Genomic DNA, 25515 nt, shown 5'->3' with positions numbered 1-25515 from the left:
TACCATAAACATCAGCTATTTTTATTGATTTGCTTAGACATTCATATATCAATAGCTGGTGTAAGCTTGGTTTCACCCTTCGGTCCCCAACTACCAGCCATTCGTACTGCTACTCTTCAGTTTGAGCAGTGATGGCATTCTTGCTAAATGACCCTCCTGAATTTTAGGACCTGAAATTAAAGCTTTGTTTATTACCTCCTTTCTTGCTTTTCTATACCCACAATATTATAGGAGTATGGTGCTCTGGGCACCGTTTTCAGGAAAGCCACCAGCAGAATTCTACATTTCTTTGCGCTTTTTCGGTTTTGCTTACTCTGCTGGCTGCATTATTTAGCCCTTTACGTAACATTCTCCTGCCCTGGGCTTGCATTCACCTGGCAGAATTAGTGATTGCTGTACAAGCACGACTTTCGAATACTGTGCTTTAGACTACACCGCGTTCTCTTGCAAACAGCAGTTTGTGATGGATGGCCCTCTCAGTCACAGCTAGAAAAGCACCTCTACTGTAATTTTGTAGAGTATGAGCATGCGTTACATGTCAAGTGGATTCAATGCAGACAGGATTAAGCATGTAAAAACAAAATACTACGTAGTAGTAGAGTGACAAAAAGCAGCCAGGAAGGGAGTCTGAGAGGTGCCTGCTGTTACTCCTAATGTTTTTAGCATTTGTGGTTCAGCTCTTCAACTTGCTCTAAGAGTAAAAAAAAGAGAAAAGGAAACTTGACCTTGACCTCAAGAGTACAGCTTGATCCCATTGCTTCTGGAAGAAGAATGGAACTGCTTTTCCTGTTCCCATAATACCTTCCTTATATTTAAAGTTTTAGCAGCCGAGTCACATGAACTGACAGCAAAAGAGGGCTTAGCCTAATAAGTGCCACATGTTATTTTTATTATTTTGGGAAAAAAATGGGGCACAGACTTCCTGATAGGCAGCCAGTGAGTGAAGTCAAGTGGAATTTGCCATCACTTGATTATAATCAGCTTTGTCCCTTTGTTGGTGCCACCTCAGCCATGCGCTGTTGCCACCTTCTCATCCTGCCACTTACTAAAGTTCAGCAGGGAAAATAAACTGAGGCCACAATAACACACGGAAATGTCTTGGCAAGATTTGGCTGGTCATTTGGAGTGTTTTCTCTTTTTCTGCGGGTAGGAGATAAAGTCAGAACTATATATTGTTTCATATATAGGGATCATTATTTTTAGACTAACAGCAGGTCTTAGCATTTAATCCTCTCAGAGCCACATGAGGCATCAAGGTTTGCACAAAGTGTCTGTGGAGCTCACAGTCACTGGTGTTGAGTGTAACTTGAGTTTTGGAAGTGTGGATGCTCCAACCACTGAATTGTGTTACAATTTAAAGCTCAATTATTCATGTTCGTCTATGTCAACTTCTGTTTCAGGCATGGCAGATTTGTGATAAAAGCTTTCTCTAAAGCCAGATCCTGGCTTATGTAATTCTTAGAACGCTGGTGTTCTGTGTGTCGAGCAAGGGAGATACAAGATTGTCCTATTGACTATGGCCAGAGTGCCGCTGAGTTTGGAATATATGTGTGTTGCAGACTGCATGTTCTCAGTAGCCAGGGACAGTCCAAATAGAGGCCATCTCGCTACATTTAAAGGTTATCAGGACCTGTTCTGAAAAACACCAGCTGAACTGCATGGGTTTGGTGCTGCCAGTGAGGAGGTTTGCCTAGGATGTCAGCCCGCAGCTATACATAGCAAACTTAAAGCTCCTTACAGAGAAACCTCTTACCAGTCACTTTCCACAAATGGTGCATATACCTAAAGGTACTTAGTGAAAATCCGTGAGAGGTATTTAATGCAAAAGCAGTTAGTCTCTCTGGTGTTTTTCAGAAGCCCCCACACACGACTAGCAGGGAGAAGTGCAGGGCAGCAACAGCGCAGCGCTTGGACCAGCGACTCATTTTGTCTGAACCAGGCTCTGCCACCCCAAGAACTTGCCAAGATGTGTGACATGGGGGGGCTTGACAACCTCATTGCCAACACAGCCTATCTGCAGGCAAGGAAGAGCGGAGAAGGAGATACCAAGGAGATGCAAAAGAGACGTAAGAGCCTCTCGCTGCCCAAGATTGATCAATGCAGAGAGATTAGACAGTCTGTTGTTGCTGATTATGACAGCATCTGTGAGCAGCAGCCCATTGGCAAGAGACTCTTCAGAGACTTCTTAGAGACAGTGCCAGAATATTTGGTAGCTGGGGACTTTCTGGATGAGGTGTCAAACTGGGAGCTGGCAGAGGTCAATGTAAAGAGCAGTACAATGGAGAATATGATCAGCAGTTTTCTTAAGGCAGGCTCCAGAAACTATCTGGCTTTCATGAGCTCTGACTTGGCCAGCAAATGCCAGGCAGCTACAGCAAAAGACTATGAGAAAGTCATGCAGCTGGCCAAGGAGGAAACCAAACTCTTCCTTAAAGGCAAGCCCTTCCAGGACTTCCAGACCAGCCCCTTCTATGACAAATTCCTCCAATGGAAAGTTTTTGAGAAGCAACCAGTAACTGAGAAATACTTCTATGAGTTCCGAGTGCTGGGCAAAGGTGGCTTTGGAGAGGTAAGAGCTGTACTTTTAAGGATGTGGATCATCCCTCCTCTTTCAAGACCAGCAAGTGGATTTGCAAAGAAGAACTTGGCAATGGATTAAGAAATTGTCTAAGCTTTTTGCAAATCTCGCTCCTTCACATTGTTAATTGTTAACAGAAATTAGGCTGGGTTTGTTTTCTATACTGTGATATGTGCTCTAGATGCCTGTTAGTGTGGTTTTAGCTACTCTAAAATTTTTATATTATCTACGTTAGTAAAAAAGCAGGCTTCTTTACAAAAGCTTGCATGACTGTCCATGTAGTTAATGACTAGTTTTTAGCCTGTGCTAGCTCACACACTCCCAGATACTTCCTAGGTGCAGTTTAGGGGTATAGTATACATCAGGATCTTTTCCCAAAATACAGTGTGAGTGAGGCTACCTTTTTTTTTTGAGGTTGAAGAGAGTTTAGCTGTACAGATGCAACTGTACATGGGGCTTATTCTCATGGTCAGAGAATGGATCCTTGTTCATCATATTTGCTAGTATGTGTCTACTAATGGTGTCTTCCAGAACTTTGCATAAGGTCCACCATATACTGGTCCGGAGCAGAACAGATTGTACATGTTTTTTCCTTATTTTCTCTCCTAATGTAGTCAGCCACAGAAGTTAGCATCAACAGCTACTAATAGGTGATTCCCCAGTTTCTGCCCATTACTGCCCTTGATATTCTAGTCTGTATGTGTAAAATTCCTTCATTACCTTTCCTCGTGCATCTTGCTTCTCTAGGTTTGTGCCATCCAGGTGAAAAATACTGGCAAGATGTATGCGTGCAAGAAACTGGATAAGAAAAGATTGAAAAAGAAAGGTGGAGAGAAGATGGCACTACTGGAGAAAGAGATCCTAGAGAAGGTCAACAGCCCTTTCATTGTCACACTAGCTTATGCCTATGAGAGCAAAAGCCATCTGTGTCTTGTCATGAGTCTCATGAATGGAGGGGACCTGAAATATCACATCTACAACATGGGAGAAAGGGGGTTGGAAATGAACAGAGTCATCTATTACTCAGCTCAGATCACCTGTGGGATTCTGCATCTCCATTCCATCAAGATCGTGTACCGGGACATGAAACCAGAAAATGTGCTCCTGGATGATCATGGCAATTGCAGACTGTCTGATCTTGGATTGGCAGTGCAAGTCAAAGAGGGGAAAAGCATCACTCAGAGGGTGAGTACAAATTCACTGAACGTGGGCAGTGGCAAGGGAAGCTGTTCTATTTCTAATGCATTATGAGTCCAAGATCTAATTCCCCGGGATTTGTTCTTTGCTAAAGACCTTACGTGGTCATTTCATTCTAAGAGACAGGTGGTAAGAAGATTTGGTTAATTAACTCTCTAGATGCTATATGTAGTAAAATAACAGCTCTTGCACAGAAACATGAGAATCAGTTTAACCCGTTGTTTCTTTTAAGATAAACTCTAGAAACAGTCATTTCAGAGAGGCTAACACAGATGCCTTGTGCCTCGAGCAATAGTGCACAGTCAGGGATTTAACCAATTACTTGTTTGTTTAGCGAGCAGCAGTCAAGGATCTGACTCCACTGATACTCAGTTTTTGCTCCTAGGAGAATACCATCTCTTCCAGATTACTCTTAAGTGATGCTACTGATAGTATTGCAGGTGTTCATGGTGCTGACAATAAACCGTTCCCAGCTTTCCTCCCCCCACAGATTAATTCCTGAAAAGTTAGCAGACTTGGTGACAGTGTGCAGATGTACGTGCCTGCGTGCATGTGTAGGAAGAAAGAGAGGAAAGGGTTTTGCTATGTGAATTAGGCTGTGCCTGTGGTCATCCCAAACTAACCCAGATTTGTCATAACGTCATGAGGTTTACCAAAGAAAGATGTATTCAGGGAGCTTAACTATGAAAAAAGTGTATTTCTCCCGAGGTGTCTGGAGCTTAAAGATGTCTGTAATGAGTGAATGTGTCTGAAATACACGAAGAGTATGAAGAAACAGAAGCAACACCATAAACTGGTCTAACTGCCTCATATTTAACTCCCTGAGTCCTTCAAGTTACTCTGTAGAAATTCAGTGGAAGGGACAGGACCTGCTAGTAACCTTTTGCATCGTGCTTAAGGTGCACACATCTTGTGACGTTGTTTCTTATTACAGTAATGTGTGGTTGGAAGGATGTATTTTTTTCATGGCAATTTAAAAAGTTTGTATTGTGAGTGTTTCTAGTTCTCAGTGAAAGAAAACATGGAAACAGATGTACCATTAGATAGGAAATACTTTTAAAATGAGACTATATTGTGAAAATACAGTTTCTCTGAAAGCTAAGGCAGGCTTTTAAATAGAACTTCTGTGAAAGTGGAATGTTGTTTTGTTGGTGAAGATGACATTTTGATCAGTGAACCCAAAGCTATAAACCTTACTGTGCTTTGCAAGTGATCGATGCATGCAGTTATTACGATCAGAAAAAAATCACTTTGTCCAAGAGCAGTTTTTCCTGCTTGTGAATACGTGGGGTTTGGCAGAAGGAAAAAAAACCAAAATGGAAGAGTGTATTTAGAAACATCTAACCACTTCTCGTGGTGTCAGGGTAGAATTGTAAAGGACTAATGGACAAGGTGGTTGTTCCTCCTCACGTTCTGTGACAGTCATCAAGTTGTTATAATGATTTTTCTTGTGTTGGTGTTCACTGGTTTTAGAAGCACTATTCGCTGTTATATGGGTGCTTTTATTAGAGCAAAAACTTTAATATACTACATGATTGTAGTTTGTTATAAGGAATTTCTGTTAAAAGTAGTTTTATTCATACAATAAATTGAAATAGGAGAAGGAATAAAAAGAACTTTTTTTTAAAGAGAGAGTTAAATGAATAATAATTCCCAGTATTATTTTGTATTTCTATAAACTAACCCTATTTGAGTCATTTGAAAGCTACTGCTAAAAAACATTATGTAAGAGCTAGATATTACTGTTATTTATAGTAACGCCATACACAGGAAGACCTAAAAACACCTTTACAAAATTTGTTGCTTTAAGCTTCACCATGTACCCCTGTAATAAAATAAAAATCATGTTGTTAAATTAATTTTTGTTTACCAATCACAGTTACATTATGATTTAAAGTTGGCAGAAACCTTATATCATAGTGTGCTTTTGAGTATGACTACCAAATTGTTATCACTTTAAAAAAATCTTGAGAGAAGATATTTGTATAGGCTTGGATTTGTTTCACCAAAAAGATATATGGCCCCAAGACAGCTTTATTAAATCAAATTTAATCAGTTGCGTCATTTTGTGGACAGTTTTATAAGGGCAATTTTCTAAGCTAAAGCAGAAAATACATTCCTCCAGGCCACTTCTGTGTTGTACTGTATATCTGAGTGAGGTGTCGAACATCAGAAAGCTGTTTCTAGATTTTGGGTGATGGTCTGAACTGACAATTTAAGGCTTACAATTTTCAGTCACTAATTATAGGGAAAATACTACTGATCTATAACATAAAACCTTTTCATTTCCATTAATTTTCCCATTTGCAAAGAATCCTTCTGTTTTGATGGATGTTGTAATGCATTGAACTTCATTCATCTCTCCAGCGGTTCCGACTTCAAAGCCTTGTCACCCTCTTCTGTGACCTGGTTCTTCAATATCATGCCTAAAATACTGTTCTATTGCACTAAGAGAATAATGCCTAACTTTGCTGTACTCATACTCGTAACTCGTTCCACTGCCTGGAAGTGATTAATCACTATCCCTCGTACTAAATGAAACCACGCTTGAGCTGTCTGGTACACTTAATGGTCATTTATAGTAAGATAAACTTTTCTTAGCCAGTCTGCACATATTATGAAGAATTAAAATTGTTTGTTTGTTAAATGTATGGTAGAATTAATTTTTAAAATTGCATCTATTGTGGTGTTTTCACCTTATGATTTTTTTTTTTAATGGATTTTTTTTTTTTCTGCTGTCTAATGAAAGCTTGTGAGCTTGAGTTGTTTGATCTTTCATTTTATTTCTTATTTTTCACCTTAGAAATACCAGTAGGAGCAACTGTTGAATTCCTTGTTTTGCTGAAGCACCGTTTCAGAAGAAGAAAAGTAATACACTTTTCTGGGTCATACTTTAACAGTTTACTCACACTGATCAGATTTCTACAGTGCAAGCTACTTTGTATTCAGTAAAGCTACTTTTATTACGAGATTATATTCATTCTGACTATGGAGATTTTGTTTTAGTCTCATGCTCTTAAATGAAGGAGCAGAATGGTGGGTTTTTTTTAAATAGAGCGCTTTCCTCTGAATTGTTTTATGTAGTTGTGAACTAAATAGGTGCTAAAGATAAAGTAAAATAATTAAAGGTTTTTCAACAACTGTCTAAAAATCTCTCTCAGGAATTTGGGTTTCTCTTCCTGATTGCTAATCTTTTCATTATCTCTTTAGTTCTTCAACTGTAAAGTGGATCTTCCTTGTAAATAAGCAAAATAAAACAGAAAACTCTTCCATACTTTTTATTTATCAGAGGAGCCAAGTAAACAAATGAGGAATAGACATCTGACCTTAGGCATTTGCTGAAAAAATGTTGGTCTCCATGTCTTTGACTGTAACTATGCTGGTACGAAAATGTCTCTTAATACATCAGAGTGAAACAAAGCAGCAGTTCTCTGCCTTTTTTTTCCTATGTCTCTTTTTTTTTTTTGCTATAATATTATGAAGTAGAAACATCATGTGATGGCTTTCATCTTTCCTTATACAGGTTGAGTAGTATATAACACATGGATTTATTCCTGGAAACGTTCAAGGCCAGGCTGGTTGAGGCTCTGAGCAACCTGATCTAGTCAGGGATGTCCCTGCTCCTTGCAGGGGGGTTGGACTGGATGACCTTTGAAGGTCCTTTCCAACCAAACCATTCTATGATTCTATGATTCTATGATCTGTGCATTTATTTCATTAGAGATTACAAAAAAAATACAGTATTTCGATGCATTGTGAAGGTTACAAAAGCCGTGGAAGATAAATTTGTTCCACTTTGAAACCATCAAAAAAAATTGCTAGTGTCTTGAGCATAAATAAATGCCCATGACCCGTACGTTGCCGGGAGGATCCAGCAATCCCTTCTTGCTAGGTGGTTAGGTTGGCACATGGCACAAGCCATAGGCTAGTTAGCGAGTTCATGTTTTAGACATTTTCCAAGTTTTTGGTGAAGATTTCTATGAAACTGTAATGTTTATGTACTATTTACCAGCCAAATATTTTATTTGTGGGTGGAAAGGTTTTTTGAATTTTAAGTGGGTGACTTTCATGGGGTCTTCTGACAAAGTAATGTGTGTTTATGCTGCAGAAAAAGCATTGTGCAGCTGATGATTAAATCTTCTGTGACTGAAGAAGTAGCCTTGGTATCCTTTAAGTATTGTCATTACGTATACTCCTTTTCAGAAATATTTGTGTGCTCTATCCCAAATTGTCTGTAACTATTATAAATAAAAATACCCTTCTTTCAGAAAAAAAAAATGCTCCTTACAAAGGTCTCGAAAGAGTTGGGTAGCCAGCCTTAGTTGTCTCCCTTTCTTCTCAATTGCTAAAGCAGCCCGTAGAGGCCTCTGGCTTTCCATGTGAATGTTATTTTGAACATATATAGGCAGTGGTAAGTAATTGGTACAGTAATAATTACAGAGTCTAGAAAACTTTAATTTCACTAAGCTGTGCCGATTTGTATTTGTGAAGTTCTGGCGGACTTTAGAATGGAGAAAGCACAAAAAAAAAATTAAAATACACAAGTTTAAACAATAACAGAACAGAAATAAACTCTTTGTCAGTGATTGATAGTATAATTATTCAGGACTTCAGGAAATATCATTATGACTTTTTGTACAAAATGCTACATTTGTACAAATGTGCTGGTAGCATCTGTTCTGATGTGTTGATCATACCGTGCATAAACTAGATTGTATCTTAGAATTTCGTCTTTTTAAACGTTGATGTTCTCTTTGTTTTAAATGTTGATGTTTTCTTTGTCTTACATCATTGAAATAGGCATCAAAGAGAAACTGAGGGCCTGCAAAGATGGCTTTTGCATAGGCCAAATGCTTTGTCCAGTTATGTCCTCACTTGATTGATTCTGGAACTAGTTCTTTTTGTCTGTGACAGAAATGAGGAGCCTCCATCCCAAGTTTCTCCACTTGAACAGTTTGATCCGATATCCATTTTCTTGAAGTCTCTGCAACTTTTTGTCATACTGCTCAAAATTAACTTCTTGTGAGTCAAATACTCCTGCCCTTATCCAAAAGCATGACAATTTTCTGAGAATGACTGTGAGAAACATGAGCATGTTCTGCTTCGTAGCCTCACATCCTCCACATATCGAACTATAGAGGGCCTAATTCCATTTTTCCAGAGGTCAACATGTATTTGCTGTTAATTTTGGGAAGAACTTTCTGCCCTTACTGGGTATGGCTTTTGTGCAAAGCAGTTGTTGCATGTGAATTCTGAGGTACTTCTGTGCAGATGCATGGGAGCCAGAGAGCTTAAATATTGACATAATAACTGTGAAAAATAAGACAAACATATTTTTGTAGTATTTATAAAAGTGCATTGATATCTTCAGAAGGTGCAGGCTTCTTCACGGTTTTCCTGTGCTATGTTTTATATATTTGAAGGACATAATAATATTTTTATAGGAAAAACATGTTTTGGTTAAAATCTCACTCAAAATGTCCTTTTGCCCTCCTGTATGTTTGTTTATTATAAGATTCTATTTCTTAGGAAAACAGAAGGAAAGCTATTCCTGAAACTTGCAATTTAATTTCAAGGCAATTGAGAAGCGGGAGGAGGGTTCAGACTTCTGAAATAAAAAATAACTCAACAAGCTATTCTACAGTCAACCTTTGGTCGTTATCACATGGCATTCTTACTGGATAAGATTCTGTAAAAATTTATTCTTCCTTGCACTTGGAAAAATGGCAGCCCTTCATTTGCTCAGGATTAGGGTAACTTGCTGCTACTTGACAGTTTCAAAACTGCCATTCTGCTTACGCATTTTTAAGTGTGACATGTAGAATTGATGATGTTTTACTAACAGAAATTTGTTGCTAAGAATTTTTATAATCCCAGTTGTTAATGAAGTGTGTCATCATGACAGGTATTTCAGATTGTTTTTAATCTGTGAAACATACGCTTTACAGCATGCAACCTTATCTGCTCTGAATGGCGTGATCATGAGAGTGAAAGGAGCACAAATGGTTTTGTGGGATCATTCTGCCTCCTGCAGTTTTGGAGATGGCTAAAAAGATACTGTAGTCATCTAAAATTATCAGAAAGCAATGCGTCCCATGACATGCTTTTCCTACACAGGGCATGCCACCCATGAGACACGTTCTTCTGTCTGGGAAAACAAATTGGAGCCCTTTAAGATGTAGCATCAGGTTTGTTTGCATGACTTTTAACCTCGTTCTTCATTCAGTTTAATCTGACAGTTAATAAATGCTATAGCATGTTCTATAAAAAAGCAAGAGATAAGATTCCTTATCAAGTTCCTAGAGCCGGTAGAAAGCTTAATTAAGGTCTTCGAACATGAAAAATGTTCAAAGTAAGTGCTAAATACCACTCTTAGTCCCTTTGACTCTTGAGGCTCATTATTTATTATAAAAAATAATATACATTCTGGAGTGATCTTTTTGGTAAATCATCAAGTGGGCCACTTGTCAAATATGTTTGTATTTTATTGGGTGAGAAATGCAACATTTAGCTGACAATGTAATTCTTGGAGCTGTTGATCTGACAGCTGTGACCAGGAGCAGCACTGCAGAACCGCAGGCTGCAGGATGGTGAGGCGCGTGGTAGTTCTGTTCATACTGGGCCACACGTGGCACGCTGCTGGCTGTGATGAGCAGTTTCAGTTCACAAGTATGTAATGCAATTTTTATGAAGACGAAATAAAATCCTGAAGTGACAGACACCAGCAAGTGAAAACTGGGCTTGATTTTGCTGATTGTTCGAGTTTAAGATCCACTAATGAAAGGTAGCATGTTCAACACGGAGGTGGTTCTTAACATGATGTGTGGTTAAGCTGCAGGACTCTTTTGCAAAAGATCTTGTAGAGGCCAGGATCTATCTAGGTTCAGGGGAGAGTGGGCAACTGATGGAAGACAACTTTGTTTCTGTCTCTGCAAGCCCTTGAACTGCAAACAGTTGGAGTCTAGGAAAGTATTGGAGAAGTATCACTGTACACACCAGGTTCTTACAGCCTTCATATGCATCCATTTTTTGGCCAACTCACAGGCAGTGAACTGGCCACACGGGCGTTTGGTCTAATGCAGCCACTACGCATCTTCCTGGATTTCCTGGTAGAAGAATTGCACCTCCAACGTTCGTCATAATCCTGAAAGATAAGGTGGAGGAAATCCCATGGATTTCCGTGATAGACAGTAACCATCAAGGCCTCGTTGTCATCGCGCTACTTAAGCTACAGGGGCTGGACCTACACGGGAGGGCCCGTACCCTTCTCCAGGCACCTTGCAGTCCTGTTCCCTCACACTGGCACTGAACACAGAATTTCTCTTTGAGAAAGCCAGCTATGCATTGTGCTGTGACACTGCACTTGCATTCATTAGAAAGAGCTTCATAAAATACAGAGAGAGCTATGTGGATGGAGACTTTTCTCCCTTATTAATACTGTTTCTGGAATATTCTATGGTCATTAAATAATAAAACCATAAACATCTCTGAAGTGAAGTGTTACTATTCCCACATTATAAGTGGGAAATGGTCAGGAGAAATTAAAGGGAAAACAGGAAGGCTAGAGAATCCTGGTAATTCTTGAATTCTAATTATGTGGTTATGGGTCTGTACCAAGTGTTCTGCTTGTCCTGCGTGCTCCAGTCCTACAATGTCCAACTGCTTCACCGCCTGTGAGTGCATATTTCTTCTGATGGCACTTCACCAAGGTGGGGCTGTTAGCAGTTTGTATCTACAACGGTGATCTGAGGCAAAGAACCTTCCCTGTGCTAACCATTAAAGTGTGCCAAAGTCTTTGTTCTGTGAGACTTTTCAAGGCCTTTTGTCCTAATTAGATGTGATTGTGTCTTCTTTTAAAAGATAACTGCCTGTTCATTTGATCAACTGCCTTCCTGTTAGTGTGTGAACATGTGGTGGGAAAGCGTGGAGGAACTACAGCTCTGTGTGGCTTGTTCAAATCATGCTCCGCTCCTCCTCACAGCGGCTCTTGGGAGAAGAAAGACTGTTGTCTAGTGAGTGGCAGAGGCAGATCAGTTGTTCTTCTCTACATCTAGGGCCCATCAGCTCATGTGCAGAGCAGAGTTTTCCGCGGTCTGTTCCTGCAGGGTCATTCAGGCCGTTGCTGAAGGAGTGGAGGAACAGCTGGACAAGAGAACAAAGCCGGCAGTGGCACCCCTTGGAGGAAGGAAGGACCGAGCCCCAGGAAACAGCTGATAGAGCTAAACTCAGCTTGTTTTTTTTTCATCTGTTCAACAGTTCTTGTGCCATGGCAAACAAAAGATAGACATTCTGATTTGCTTTACTGTTTGGTTTGTGATATCAATTGAGTTTGTTTTGCAGAGATCTGTGGGAAAAGGTAGAGAGATCTAAATCCCGTTTCTCCTAATTTGCCTGTTTCTGTGCCGATGAAAACTCTAGAGAGCCCTGTTTCTTTCTCCCCTGCATGTGCTGGAAGCGGGGATAACAGTAGTGTTCAACGGCCTTTCCCTTCTCCAGCCAGCAATCGAGTAGGGTGTGTTAGCGTACTTACCCCGCAGGCCCTGCTCTGCGCAGAGCTGTGCCGTGCCAAGGACCCCTCGGCTGTACTTAGTGCTCCTCAGGATCGTAGCTTGTGTTATTTAAAGATTACAATTATGTGACCTTTTAAAAATCTATGCAGGATCACATTTCATAAAAGAAACATTTGTATACTTTCAGATGAGTCACCTCTACTGTGCCCTGCCAAACCACGCTCAAAGCAACAGTTCCACTTAACAGAACTTCATTGCTGATGTATTCAAGGACAACATTTGGTCATTACATCTTAGAGGATTATTGAAAAATCGTATTTTGGGTTGTTCTCAAGATACAGAAATTAAGGGAGAAGTAGATCTTTTAACCCTTTTCAAAAGCAAGTCAATTAAAATTTAATTGACTGAAATTTAATGACTTTTTATATTTTAGCATATGCAAGGAAGGCATCTTACTCATCATCACAAAAGACAGCGTTAGATGGAGGCCCAGCACAAAATAGCTGGTGTTGCACTGACTGTATTTGAAAAAGTTGTGTACCTCTGCAGTGACGTGTGAGTTCTGCTTTCTGTAAAAAAAAATTAGGGTAATATAACATTATTTGGTTCTTTTGTGGTGGTTTTTTGTTGTTTTTTTTTTTTTAAAACTGTGTCCCATTAGACCCTTGCAGGTCAGTGAAGGGCTATGTTTATGTGTATCTCTAAGATCACTTGATCACCCAACACGTGTTCAAATGGTTCCTGCCCTTACCAGGAATCCTAAAGCAAAGAAGCAGAGACTATGCTTGGTCTTAGTCTCAGTCAGAACCTGCTGCACATCCCTGCGCCCATCGTGGGGCTGGGAACAAAGGAATTTAGATTTCTGAGTGTGCTTTTTAAATTTTGCCTGTTTCCATTAAAAGAGTGAAATTTATCCATGTAAAACAAGATCTAATAAGAAACAGTGTTGTTCTCCAGTTAATACACAACTTCTGAATTTACTTATAAATTGTATTGAGTGCAAACAACTACAAAATGATACAAACCTAATGATTTTTTGGGTTATAGACATACCAGTAACCCATACTTACAGTTATTCATTCTGAGGTGTGGTCGGATAATTCTGACTGAAATAAATATTCAATACCAGCCCATGGACAACGGACCCCATCTTAAAAAAAAATGCATTTATCTTTTTTTTTTTTTTGCAATATCTTTTAAATCTTTTACTTTCTGTCCTTTTTTCCTCTTTACACTTGAGAATAATTGACAGTGTATTTATTTACTCCTTGGCCTGCTGAGAGTAACTTAACTCATTACTCTGATTCACTTTTGCTTTGGGAATTAGTGAATACATTTTCAATCTAAGACATTATTTTTTTGGCTGCTCAGATCCTACTACTGCTAGTGAGAGTTGTACGGTTTAAAAACACCCTTCAGTAAGCTTCTGTTTTACCTGCTTAAATAAACCTCTCCTGAGTCAATGAGATTGCCTTTCGTGTTGCCACAGATTCTCTTCTCCTTGAAAGATGATCTGATTTTTGACATCTTGTTCTCCATAATGATTAGTGCAGGGATGTTAGGTTTTAGCTTCCCTCTAATGCTATTGACTCCCCAAAGATAGAACTAAATCTTCATTGGAAAGATATATGTTGAATAATTCCTTTTTTTTTTTTTGTTCCCTAATGCAGCAAGTGCTTATGGCTTTATCATCTTGCTTCCCAAATGATCACCTTTCTTCCCAAATTATTTTGCCAAAGCTCCACATATGGTAGAAATAGGTGGAAAAGACTAAAATTTAAGCTCTTTTCTTCCTTTCTTCAAATTCCTGTTTTGATAAAGATTGCAGAGATTGTGTGTGTCCCCCCCCCCATCTTGTTTATGTGTTTCTTCCCCCTTGAAAATCACTGCTGATTACTTGTGAAATGTGTTTGTTTCTGCTATAAAATGGTAACATGTAAAGGAGTTTTGACCCTCAGGGGCTATGAGATTAGATTTAGATTCCTGTTTCTCAGCCTGTTCCTTCACTATGAATCGTAGGAAAGCTTCAGGATTGGGAGAGATGTGCTTTAGGATTAGGTTCAAATGTTGATGAAATTCCATGAGAAAACCAGCTTTCATAAAATTCTGTATTGGAGTGGTTTGACATTTCAGAGGAATAGGATATGTTTCTAGACTTGTCTCGGATTGAGCTGCATCAGCTTATAACAGCTCAAAAGATTTCAGTGCTACTGACTTAGAACCTTGAATTCTTCACACTAACCCCATCCACAGTCTTTCACTTTGTTCTGAAGGGACACTGCTGTTGGTCCATCTCTAACTTCTGTTCAGTTGTGCTTATGCAATGTTTTTGGTGGTCTTGCTTTCTCTGTTCTTGAGAAACACGAGTACCGTGTCAAAGCACGGTGTTCTTTTGTGTGGTGTGACTTACTGAAGGTTATGTGGAAAATCCACATGGAAGAGACTGACGTTACTTGACAACTATTTATTTTGAAAAAAACAACTATGGAAGAAAGAACACAAGTGGGAGAGAAGAGAGACAGACTGAAAGGAGCTGCCTTAAGACACATTTATGATCACAGAATCAGAATTCTGACTTTTCTTTTAAGTAATTTCTTATCAGAAAGACTGTACTGTGCTGTCAGGGACCATTTTGGTGATGATATGACTCATCGGTTCTTCAAGGCATTAGTGCCCTAGCTTCATCTCAGTAAAAGTAAGAATGTTTAGTGCTTCCCAGAAGAAAAAAAAATAAAGACAAGAAATATTCCAGAAGCCTATTTATTGTCTGTGTTCACTAACTGGCAATGAGCTCTGTGCACATCCTTTTGCACCAAACTTTCTCTACTGCTTTCAGCCCTTCCTCTGTCTTCCAGGTTTCATGATCTCCTGAGGACAGATGGATCTGGGTGTAGCAATCTGTATCTGAGCACTTGTCCTCCTTTCTGAGTGGAGCAGTGTATGTCCATAAAAATGTAACACTGTCAGGATATCTCTCAATATTAAGTTTTACTTAGGGAAATTCAATGCCAGCAGTACAGAATTACCTGTGGAATGATGTCAGCTGCTGCAGTGCCCATGCGGCCCCTCTGGGCTTTCCTGCTTTTAGTAAGGGAGGCAACAGTTTGCTTTCAGCCTTTTATTTTGCTTTCAACCTGGCTGATATTTTTGTTCTTTTCATCTCATTTCTGGTTTTCAGCCAAATGGAGGATTTTCTCTGTATCTCTAAAAGTAAAAATAACCACAAAACCAAAGAGAGAACAAACTGGATTTAATCTTCTGTTCATTAGGCTTATGTTGTAATTGATGCCAAGCTGTGCCCTCTTGCACACGTTGTTTACTGCAGAGTATATGCCATCACGTATAGGGGCATGAGCTAAAGTTTATAGGGAGACCTGCAACTAAAGTTGCAAAAATTAGAGGAGTTACCCGAACTTCATGAAATAAAATTCATCTATTGAGCTGTGCTTTTTGCAAATATAATTTCCCTAAATGAGCTGTAGTTTTAGTTACCCTTTTCTAAGTCTGTTTTGCTTTGGATTGAATCTCTGCCACTACGTGTGTTCTGGTAGCACTGCTGGTGACCATCCTGAATAACCTTTAGTGGGATTTTGCACAAACATAATTTTTCATTTTAAATGGTAATGCTACAAATCAGTCCCAGTACTTCAAAAAGATATCAAGAGATTCAAGCAGCTTCTGACACAGTTACCACTGTTAGCTGAACTAGTAAATCTACAAAACAAGATACAACATCAGAAATGGCAGGAAATGCTGGGCAGGCTGAGGGAATGCTGTTCCCGTTACAATCTCACGTCCTCGGTCACGTACCGGTGCAGCAGAAAGCCAGGAGACAGCAGCTTCCTCTCTCTGAGAGGCCACTTCTCTTGGAGAAGAGTCCGTTGGTGCTGTACGTAGTAGCAGTCTTTATTCGGAGAGCTTTTTTTCAGTTAGGAAACACAAACTCATTCTTTCACTCGAGTGCCTGTAATTTACTAATTATAATTTTCATAGATTTACTTTCTTACAATGGTTTTAAGAGTTTTTCTTGGCCCTTGATGTAGTACTTCCGTCCAGAATCCAACAGGCAGCGTGGGTGAGAACTTCCGCGTGTGGTGAGAATTCTCTCACTGGCAGCACACCCCTGTTTTGGACCAGTTGTAGCCACTGAATGGGGAGGGAATGGGTGACTGTCTGATTTTTGTCTTTTTTTTAAACTTTTAAAGTTGATTGCTAGTTGTGGTTACAGGAAAAAGCTAACAGCACTATCTTCAACAGGAAAAAAAAATAATATGGAGGAAGAATGCGAGCTAAACATTAATTTAAAAAGAAACCACTTTTAGTCAGAAATTGCACAGGCACTTCCCCTTGGAAGAGCATATTGAAGAGTTTTCCCATATGCTAAAATGTTTGAAGACAGAGAAATAGTCCCTGTGCTACAGTGGGGTTATACTTCAGAGTTTTTAGATTAAAAAAAAAACAATTATACAGCATTTCTACATACAAAATATATATATTGTATTACTAATATTTTTGAAGAATTACAGACTAATCTGTTTGCATTTGATTATCATGTTGTACAGTAAATCTGTCTGTGTGTTTGCCACAGGCTGGCACAAATGGTTATATGGCTCCGGAAATCCTGAAGGAAGAAGATTACAGCTATCCCGTGGACTGGTTTGCTATGGGGTGTAGCATTTATGAGATGATTGCTGCGCGAACACCATTTAAGGATTTCAAAGAAAAGGTCGATAAGGATGAGGTTAAAAGAAGAACTCTGGAAGATGAGGTGAAATTTGAACATGCTCAATTTACAGAGGAAGCGAAAGATATTTGCCGACTGTTTTTGGCCAAGAAAACAGAGAATCGTTTAGGAAGCAGGTATGCCTTACTTCTCAAACTCAGTAAAAGCCAAATTAAAGCAGCAAACAATATTATTACTTTACATATTACACAAAAAGAGGTCAGATCTTGACTTTCTACATAGTACTGATTTTTTCCTTTCACTTCTAGGAAGAGAGAGGCGGAAGGTTTTGAAGATAATATGGAAATAAGGAATTTTGTTGCAGTAGTGTGATTGTGCATCCTCACCCCAGACTACTCACAGGAGTTCCCTTCTTCGTATTTTGTGAAGTTAGACTCTATAGTTTTGGGAGAAGGGAGCTGCCCATTTCTCTTGCATTTTCTTTCCTAAAGGTAAAGGATATTCAGGTAGATACCTGCATCTGTGCTACTGCAGACTGAATGCAGAATCTTCGGCCATATCGCTTACTGGAATGATGTGGGCAAAAATCCAAATCTGCAGTGTGGATTCTCCTCCCTGCAGATATCTGACTTCCAAGGCTGCATCACTGGCTTCTTACTGAAGAGACAGACCTTAACCCCTCTGGTTTACTCAAGTGCTTTAAAAAAAAAATCTTATAGAAGTTCTGGTCTTCCTAACTCATCCCAGGGAGAAAAGGGAGGAAAACAATACTGAGCACAAATTCTTATAAAGCAAAATGTTTTTTCAGAAATGACTTTGGGTTGATGAAGACTGATGGGTGTGTCCCTGACTTAGCAATTTCAAGAACCTGTTCAATAAGAAGGAAATTGAAAAGCTAAGCATTGTAATATTTAACTTGTAATCTCTCTCATCTCTCTGATATTTATGTGTGTGTATATACAAATAATTTAGTGCGTTTCTAATGAGACAGACTGGCGATCTGCATTTGCAATATAGACAAAAGAAATATAATAAAAATTTTAAAAAATAATTGGAAACTGATAGTACCTGTCTTTAAAATACACCATGACTTGAATTGTCTGTGAGTACAAATACATGTGTCAGGTGCTTTTCCAGTCTAAAGGTGACACAGAGACTTAAGACTTAATAAAAATACGCAGATAGTCTTCTAAATTTATATTTCATAACAACGTGGAATAGTTTTGCAAAATGTTAGTCATTCATTTGCCTGGAAGAATTTACTTTAATGAAAGATAATATATCATTAATATACATATTATTCCAGTGCTAAATGAAGACAGCTACTCTTTGTGCCTAATGAGTTTTTCCAACAGTTCTGTAAGGCTGCAGGAAAAAAAAAAATATCTCCAACAACACGTAGAGTATGTTTGATACAAAATCTGTATTATTTTTATATTTTTAAAAAGCTTATTTAAAAAATAAATTTAATACAGAAACATTTAGAACATTCTACCTTAAAAATCACCATGCTTTACAGCCATTTAGTCTTACAGCATTTTGTGAAGTAAACAAAATTCCGAGTAGGGGAAAAGGAAATTTAGACATTCTGAGTGAGTTGGTCAAGTTCATTCAGCAAGTCTGAACCAAAGCCAGCAACAGACTACTCACTCACTGCAGCCACATTCCCTTTGCCGAGGGAATCATTATGGTCATTCTGTCCACCTACTGTTACATTATTTCTCAGCAGTGGGAGAAATGTACACAGAAAGGTACACAGATTTTTAATTTTCTGCTACTTAAGATATTCTTACTCTTATGTGCCATACTTGGAGAAGGAAAACGATGGGATGTATGCCATGCCTGGGCATGATACAGAATAAAAGCCTGCACGTACCTTTTTAAACCGGGTGATGCTATTCAGGACAGCTCATTCTTATGTAAAGATTAGCACTGTAATTCTACTAAGGACAGCGAGACCTTGGGCTATACATAAGTGCCTGTTGCATAAGGTAAAGCTGCTCAAGGACAGCTTTACTTTGTACATCTGACCTTTCACAATACTTGACTCTCTTATTGAAGACTCAGTGTCACTGGCTAACTCAGGAAAGATGTAACCCTTTTTCTCCACTCAAGCTTTTTGGGAGTGACATCTCAAATCCCAAATCTGTAAAGTGATTTTTTTTTTTTAATGGAGGAATACAAAATTGACAGAGATGAGATGAGTTCATTTGCTCTTTCTATTTCAGTTATGTAAACGTGCGGCTCACACAGGAAGAGCTCGAGTTCACCTGCAGCTCGCGGGAAGATGGCTCAGTGGGTTCCAGTAGATGGCGTTCCTGAAGCTTTATGCTTTTAAGCTTTTTATGGTTTTGGTGGTGTCAAAAAATACATTCAGAGGAGAAAGACTAGAGCAATCCATTCTGGAGCCTTCACCAGCTTCTAGTGCTTTTTGGTCTCTGTTACAGACAGGAAAAGCAAAATAAAGGGCAATTTTAGAGAGTACATCTGCCCAGCAGGATTGTTAGCACTAGCCCACTGGTATCCCAGGACACCAGTTAATTTGAACAGCAACACTAATGCACTTCAAACTAGCAGGGAATGTAAAGAAATCACATCAGGCTCGGGGGCTGCTTAAGTACTTGGTTATCACTAACTAGTTAAGTTAGGAGATGATTTTGCAAGACTATGTACATGCAGAAGTCCTGATCCCTGTTGGCTTAACCTATACATTCAGAATTGTGTTCATATGGCTCTTTTGGTTTGAAAACATCATTTTTTTCATTGCCCAGAGTGCCCAGATGGGAGCATCTGTTGTTCTTCAGGGTGTGATTTAGCATCCTGGTCACAGTGCTGTACAGTGGTTAGTGGCTGGTGGTGAAGAAAGCAGCAGAGGCACAAAATGACAGTTTGCTAAGAAGGGAGCTAAAAAGGGCAACTGGTGGTTTCCTCTCAGCTGCGCCTGGAGAGCACCGAGGCAGGCGGAAGCATGGCAAGACAGTGTGTGAGGAACGAGCAGTAGTGGCAAGCTGGAGGGAGCTGTTCTGCACACATGGCATAAGGTCTTAAAAAATGAAGTTTTTTCCATATTCACACAAATCTACTACTTCTTTATGATGCTTCTACACATTTGCAAAGATAAAAAGACTTGCCAAAGGTTTGCGTTACATTTTGTTCATAGAACAATGTCTAGAAATACATGAGGGCTTCCACTTTGCTAAGTATATGATTTCGTATGGAAGTGGGAAAAGAGGAAAGCAACATGTTAGCAACTACATTTTCTGAGACAAATGTGCTTTTCCTACATTGCCATTTTCGAGACCAATGCATCCATAAATACATTTTAACAAAAAGAATGCATAACTGTAGAAAATGCAGTTGTCCTGTCTGCTGCTCCTTTCAGTGGAATTCAAACCTCGAACTTCGCGTGCCTTGACGCCAGAGGTGCAGTTCAAAAGCTGTGGTCCTTGGTCACGCTTTCACAAGCACACACTGGAGTCTCCAATTATTCTTATAATCGGAATATCCTACACCTCTCTCTGTGGCTCCACAATGAAACAATTCACTGTTTCTTTTACAGCAGAAGTTCTCCCTGAGGCCTGCAGTTGTTTTTCATACGATATACTTAAAATATGTATTTGTAATTATTTTAGTCCATTCTGGATTTTATTATTGGGTTTTAGCAATATTAATAAAGGGTTGTGTTTGTGACAGTGGCACACATACTTTTGCTAATTTGTGAATCTCTTACTTAAAACCTTTGTTCATTTATAAGAGTAGTTAATTTGAATGGACAGACCCATTAAAAACTGGGAGTGTTTATTAGAGCGACATAACTGAGTTTTATGATGTAAACACATAGCTGCTTTGAATTAAGCTCAAACCAAAAATGTAATTTTTCACCGGTTTCCCATTCAGAACGTTGTTCCTCAGTCAGTCTCTGGATGTGTTAAACCAGCGTACCCCAGCCTAGAGTTTAACAGATATTGTTATCCGAGTTGGTGTAGAGCCAAGCGTTGTACTTTCATTGCTGGACAGTAAATCCAACTCTGCCCCTCCCCGTCCTGCTGTACCTTCAGTTCTGGTTAACGTGTGTCTTCCGATCTGGGTATCTTGGTGCGCTGCCAGAAGCAGGACTGCAGCTCTTGCGTGGCACCTTGCCCGGACTGATTTACCTGGAGAGGCAGAGTACTGAATAATGGGTGTTTTCTGCTTCTCAGCTTTGCTTATATTGTGCAATGCAGCGTTCCTTGGTTATGAAAAAAGAAACTGCATTGCATGATATGTCTGTATCTCTCCTTACTTTAAATACTGTAATGGATGCAACACAAAGACATGCCTGTATCTGAGAGCACAACATCATACTGATTAACAAACTTTTGCTTTATTGCAGAAATGAAGATGACGACCCAAGAAAACACGGTTTCTTCAAAACAATAAATTTCCACAGGCTAGAGGCAAACCTTATTGACCCTCCATTTGTGCCAGATCCATCAGTTGTCTATGCCAAAGATGTTGCAGACATTGCTGACTTCTCTGAAATACGAGGAATTGAGTTTGATGACAAAGATAAGAAGTTCTTCAAGAAGTTTGCAACAGGTGCTGTCCCTATCGCCTGGCAGGAGGAAATTATTGAAACAGGACTGTTTGAAGAACTGAATGATCCTAACAGAGTAGATGCCGGGGGTTACGCAAACGGAGGTGAAGCTAAGTCAGGAGTTTGTTTGTTGTTGTAAATATCACGTCATTAACGAAAAGAGTAGAAACCACCTCAGAACTGTCCATATTCTGGCACTGTTTCAGAAGCTCAGTGCATCTGGTTAAGAAGAACCGGTCAGTGTACTACGACATTGACAGGCTATGTAGGACCACCAGCGCTATAGACTGTATTATCTTCCTTTACTCTAACAGAGGAGAGAATATTTTTGTTTTATTGGAGATTTAATAAGATGAAGAACCATCTTTCTCTAAAAAACTTAGAATTAGAGAAATTCTGAAATAGAAAAAGCAATAATAGAGTGAGGAGGCAACACCTTTCAAAAATGACTGACTACCACTTTGAATACAATGATTTGTTGGTTTCATTTCTATTTCTTTGTTATTTCTACTGAAATTTCCTCTGTTCTACAGTTTTCAGGAAAGATTTTTTAATTTTCAAGTAATATTCTCAGTTAGACAGTGGATTCAAAATTTGACATCTTATTGGTTAGCCAGTCTGTCTGTTGTTTTCTTAATTTCTGTTAGTTTTTGGATGGTTTGATTGTAATATGTTCAAATTGTAATAAAATGTAAAAGAACGCTCTACACTTTCTCACAGGACCGACAGAATCAAACTTTTTTCAAAGTTGATTTTAAGGGAGTGAAGATAAGATTGCACCAATTTAACTGAATAAAGCATGTATTTATTATTATTAAGTGTATTTTTTTAAGTTATAATACCATATATAAAGAAAACTTATTTATGACATTCTTTTTGACAATCAATTTTAACTTTTATCAGGTTTCCTGATAATTTTTCTATATTTTGGTGATAAATTCAGCTACAAATAGACAGAAGTGGCTTTTTACAAAACGTATTTCAGTGCAATATAAATTTTAGTTCAGTAGTTGCAAAATGCATTATACTGTCAAGTGCTGTACTGGTGGAAACATTATTTGTGCAAGTTGATACTATCTTCAAATGTTCATTGATTCTCCTGCAAATTTTGATGTGTTCTATTTTCCGATTTTATGACAACCTAAATTGAATGAATTTGAAACATTTCTGCAAATACCTGCTGCTGCTGAAGTGTGTTACTCATGAGATGCATCCCGCTGACTTCCTGCGCTAAGAAAATAGGTGGTAGTCAGCAACTTTTTAAACTTTCTGCGTGGTTTACTGCCATTGCTCTAGCCATGATTTCCAGTGACTGAAGTGAAAGCTGAAATGGCTCCATTCCTTGGAGTCCTGGAGGCTACTAATACCCCAGTTCTTATTTCTCATAGAGCAAACCTACTGAACTCAAAGACTTCTTTTATATAGACTCTGGGATTGAACTCATATATCTGTTTTAAAAGAGGAAAGCCAACAGATATGATGTCTTCTACAGCTGGGTCTATAATTTGCAACACATCATTTTAGTATTTATTTAAAACCTAATAGCTCATCCAAAACATTGCAGTAATCAAAACCTCTCTAACTTCAAATGCTTTAAGTGATTTAGTCACAGCTAAGTAATACATTGGTTATGCATTTTGTTGTTCTAAATAGAAAAATAATTGTTGCTTTTTTCCTTTTAAATTTGCTTTTCCAGTGCTTTATATACTTAATTTTCAAGTGAAAATCATGAAGAATAGCGTTACTTAGGATAGTCAGTAATTCTGTTCGTGAATTATGAGCATCTAATTGTCTGCCTTTTGAGAGGAGATATTCTGTCAAATAATTTAAAACCATATAAACTGAATTCTGACTGGGCTTTTAATGGAGAAGGATGATCCTGGAAGATTGCAAAAAGCAGAGGAGGAAAGAGAGTCATATGGTTCTGTCATGGATTTAGGAGAGCACTTCCACTGCCAAGATCCAGTGATTTCATTTCTCACTGCTCCCATCTGTAGAAAGATCTCACAGAGTGGTATTCCACTAATAGATTTAAGAAACCCAGGCAGAAAACTTTATTTACATTTTAAAAAATCACAACACAAAAACCCCTGACTGGCTAGTGCTAGTAGCATCAAACTTTTGTCCTGAATCGGAACACCTCAAATCCTTAGAAATGCCATCTCACAAATCCTCCAGAGCCATAAAGCAGCACTCGGAGATGCCTGCAGGTTTTCTAGCGCATAGCTAATTTTTCGGTATATCCATATTCCCATATGGAAGGAGGTTATGTACAGATGGAACCAGAATTTTATGTCGTGTTAGAATCATATATCCCCTATGAGGCCGTTTGCCGACGACACCAAGCTGTGTGGTGCCGTCGACACGCTGGAGGGGAGGGATGCCATCCAGAGGGACCTGGACAGGCTGGAGAGGTGGGCCCGTGCCAACCTCATGGAGTTCAACCAGGCCAAGGGCAAGGTCCTGCACGTGGGTCGTGGCAATCCCAGGCACAAACACAGACTTGGCGGGGAATGGATGGAGAGCAGCCCTGAGTAGAAGGACTTGGGAGTGCTGGTGGATGAGAAGCTCAACATGAGCCAGCAATGTGCACTCACAGCCCAGAAGGCCAACCGCATCCTGGGCTGCATCCCCAGCAGCGTGGCCAGCAGGTCAAGGGAGGGGATTCTGCCCCTCTGCTCTGCTCTGGTGAGACCCCACCTGCATCAGTGTGTCCAGCTCTGGAGCCCTCAACACGAGAAGGACGTGGAGCTGTTGGAGAGGGTCCAGAGGAGGCCATGAAGACGATCAGAGGGCTGGAGCAGCTCTGCTGTGAGGCCAGGCTGAGAGAGCTGGGGCTGTTCAGCCTGGAGAAGAGGAGGCTCCGGGGAGACCTTAATAGCAGCCTTCCAGTGCCTAAAGTGGGGCTGAGAAGAAAGACGAGGAGAAACTCTTCAGGAGGGCCTGTTGTGATAGGACAAGGGGTGATGGTTTTATAATAGAAGGAAGCAGATTCAGACTGGACATAACGAAAAACCAGTTTACACTGAGGGTGGTGGCACACTGTCCCAGGTTGCCCAGAGAGGTGGTGGATGCCCCATCCCTGGAAACGTTCCAGGCCAGGTTGGCCGGGGCTGTGAGCAACCTGATCTGGTTGGAGATGTCCCTGCTCCTGGCAGGGGGGGATTGGACTTGGTGGGCTTTGAAGGTCCCTTCCCACCCAAACCATTCTACATTCTATTCTATTCTATTCTATTCCAGATGTTGCAAGCCTAGGCTTTTCAAAATGTATTGCAATACTGAGATCTGTGAATTCAGGACACCGTAAGATGATGCACATAACGTCAGGCTATTTAGTTTCAGAAGTGGTATAGTATCAATAAGTCCCAGCAGGATGTGTATCAGTGCGCTACTGTAATGTTAAGTGTTCCATTAATCATTCAGAGATGCAGATCATAAGATAATGCACAGTTTGGCATAGTGTATGACAGAGAAGAATGTGTTCATTTGAAATTATTAATTTTAATTTTCCAAACTTCAGAATGTGGAAGACTTCTGTTTGCACTATGAGGAGACAGAGCAGAGCAAAGATTATTTCTGTTAGCATATTCAGTGTCTTTTAAAAAATAATTTCAGCTTCTTCTAAGGAATCCATGAAGTGCTTGGTTCTTTTCTTCTCCCTGCCGCTGTAAAGTTGCTTGTTAAACTTTCAGGAACAAAGTTATTTTAACATCCTGCTTCATCTTTACAAAACAGTGCCAGTGATCCAAAGAGATTCATGCATTTGATGAATTGTCTTTTTGCAGCCAGTGATGCTGCTCACGTGAGTAAACATAAATGTTTATGCAAGCGTGCAAGATCAGAGCTCAAGTCAAAAGTATTCACCGAATCACGGGATGTTTATGATGACAGAAAATGAGAGCTGAAGTTGTGGGAGGAAGACGGCCTTGTTGTTGTAGGATAGTTAAGTTCTTGTGGCAAAAGAAAACGA

The 25515-nt window shown here is 39.5% G+C and overlaps 1 protein-coding gene across 1 annotated transcript; it reads left to right on the top strand.

Moving 5' to 3' along the window:
- Positions 1 to 1819: 1819 nt before the first annotated feature.
- Positions 1820 to 22359, top strand: GRK7 (G protein-coupled receptor kinase 7). The gene is made up of 4 exons (XM_010117389.2): positions 1820 to 2569; positions 3326 to 3763; positions 16874 to 17145; positions 21342 to 22359. The coding sequence occupies exons 1-4, from the start codon at positions 1820 to 1822 to the stop codon at positions 21682 to 21684; spliced, it is 1803 nt and encodes a 600-aa protein (XP_010115691.2). The 3' UTR covers positions 21685 to 22359.
- Positions 22360 to 25515: the final 3156 nt, after the last annotated feature.

This window comes from Chlamydotis macqueenii, chromosome 9, assembly GCF_036417535.1.
Source record: "Chlamydotis macqueenii isolate bChlMac1 chromosome 9, bChlMac1.mat, whole genome shotgun sequence".
Classification (NCBI taxonomy): Eukaryota; Metazoa; Chordata; class Aves; order Otidiformes; family Otididae; genus Chlamydotis; species Chlamydotis macqueenii.
The sequence above is the reverse complement of the archived record's forward strand: the minus strand, read 5'-3'. Positions and strand labels throughout refer to the sequence as shown.

Bases quoted from the DNA above. Each gene is read 5' to 3' on its own strand.
- GRK7 (XM_010117389.2), top strand. From the start codon at position 1,820: ATGCAAAAGCAGTTAGTCTCTCTGGTGTTTTTCAGAAGCCCCCACACA. The intron at 2,570-3,325 runs GTAAGAGCTGTA...TTGCTTCTCTAG, and splicing joins GCAAAGGTGGCTTTGGAGAG to GTTTGTGCCATCCAGGTGAA. The intron at 3,764-16,873 runs GTGAGTACAAAT...TGTTTGCCACAG, and splicing joins GGAAAAGCATCACTCAGAGG to GCTGGCACAAATGGTTATAT.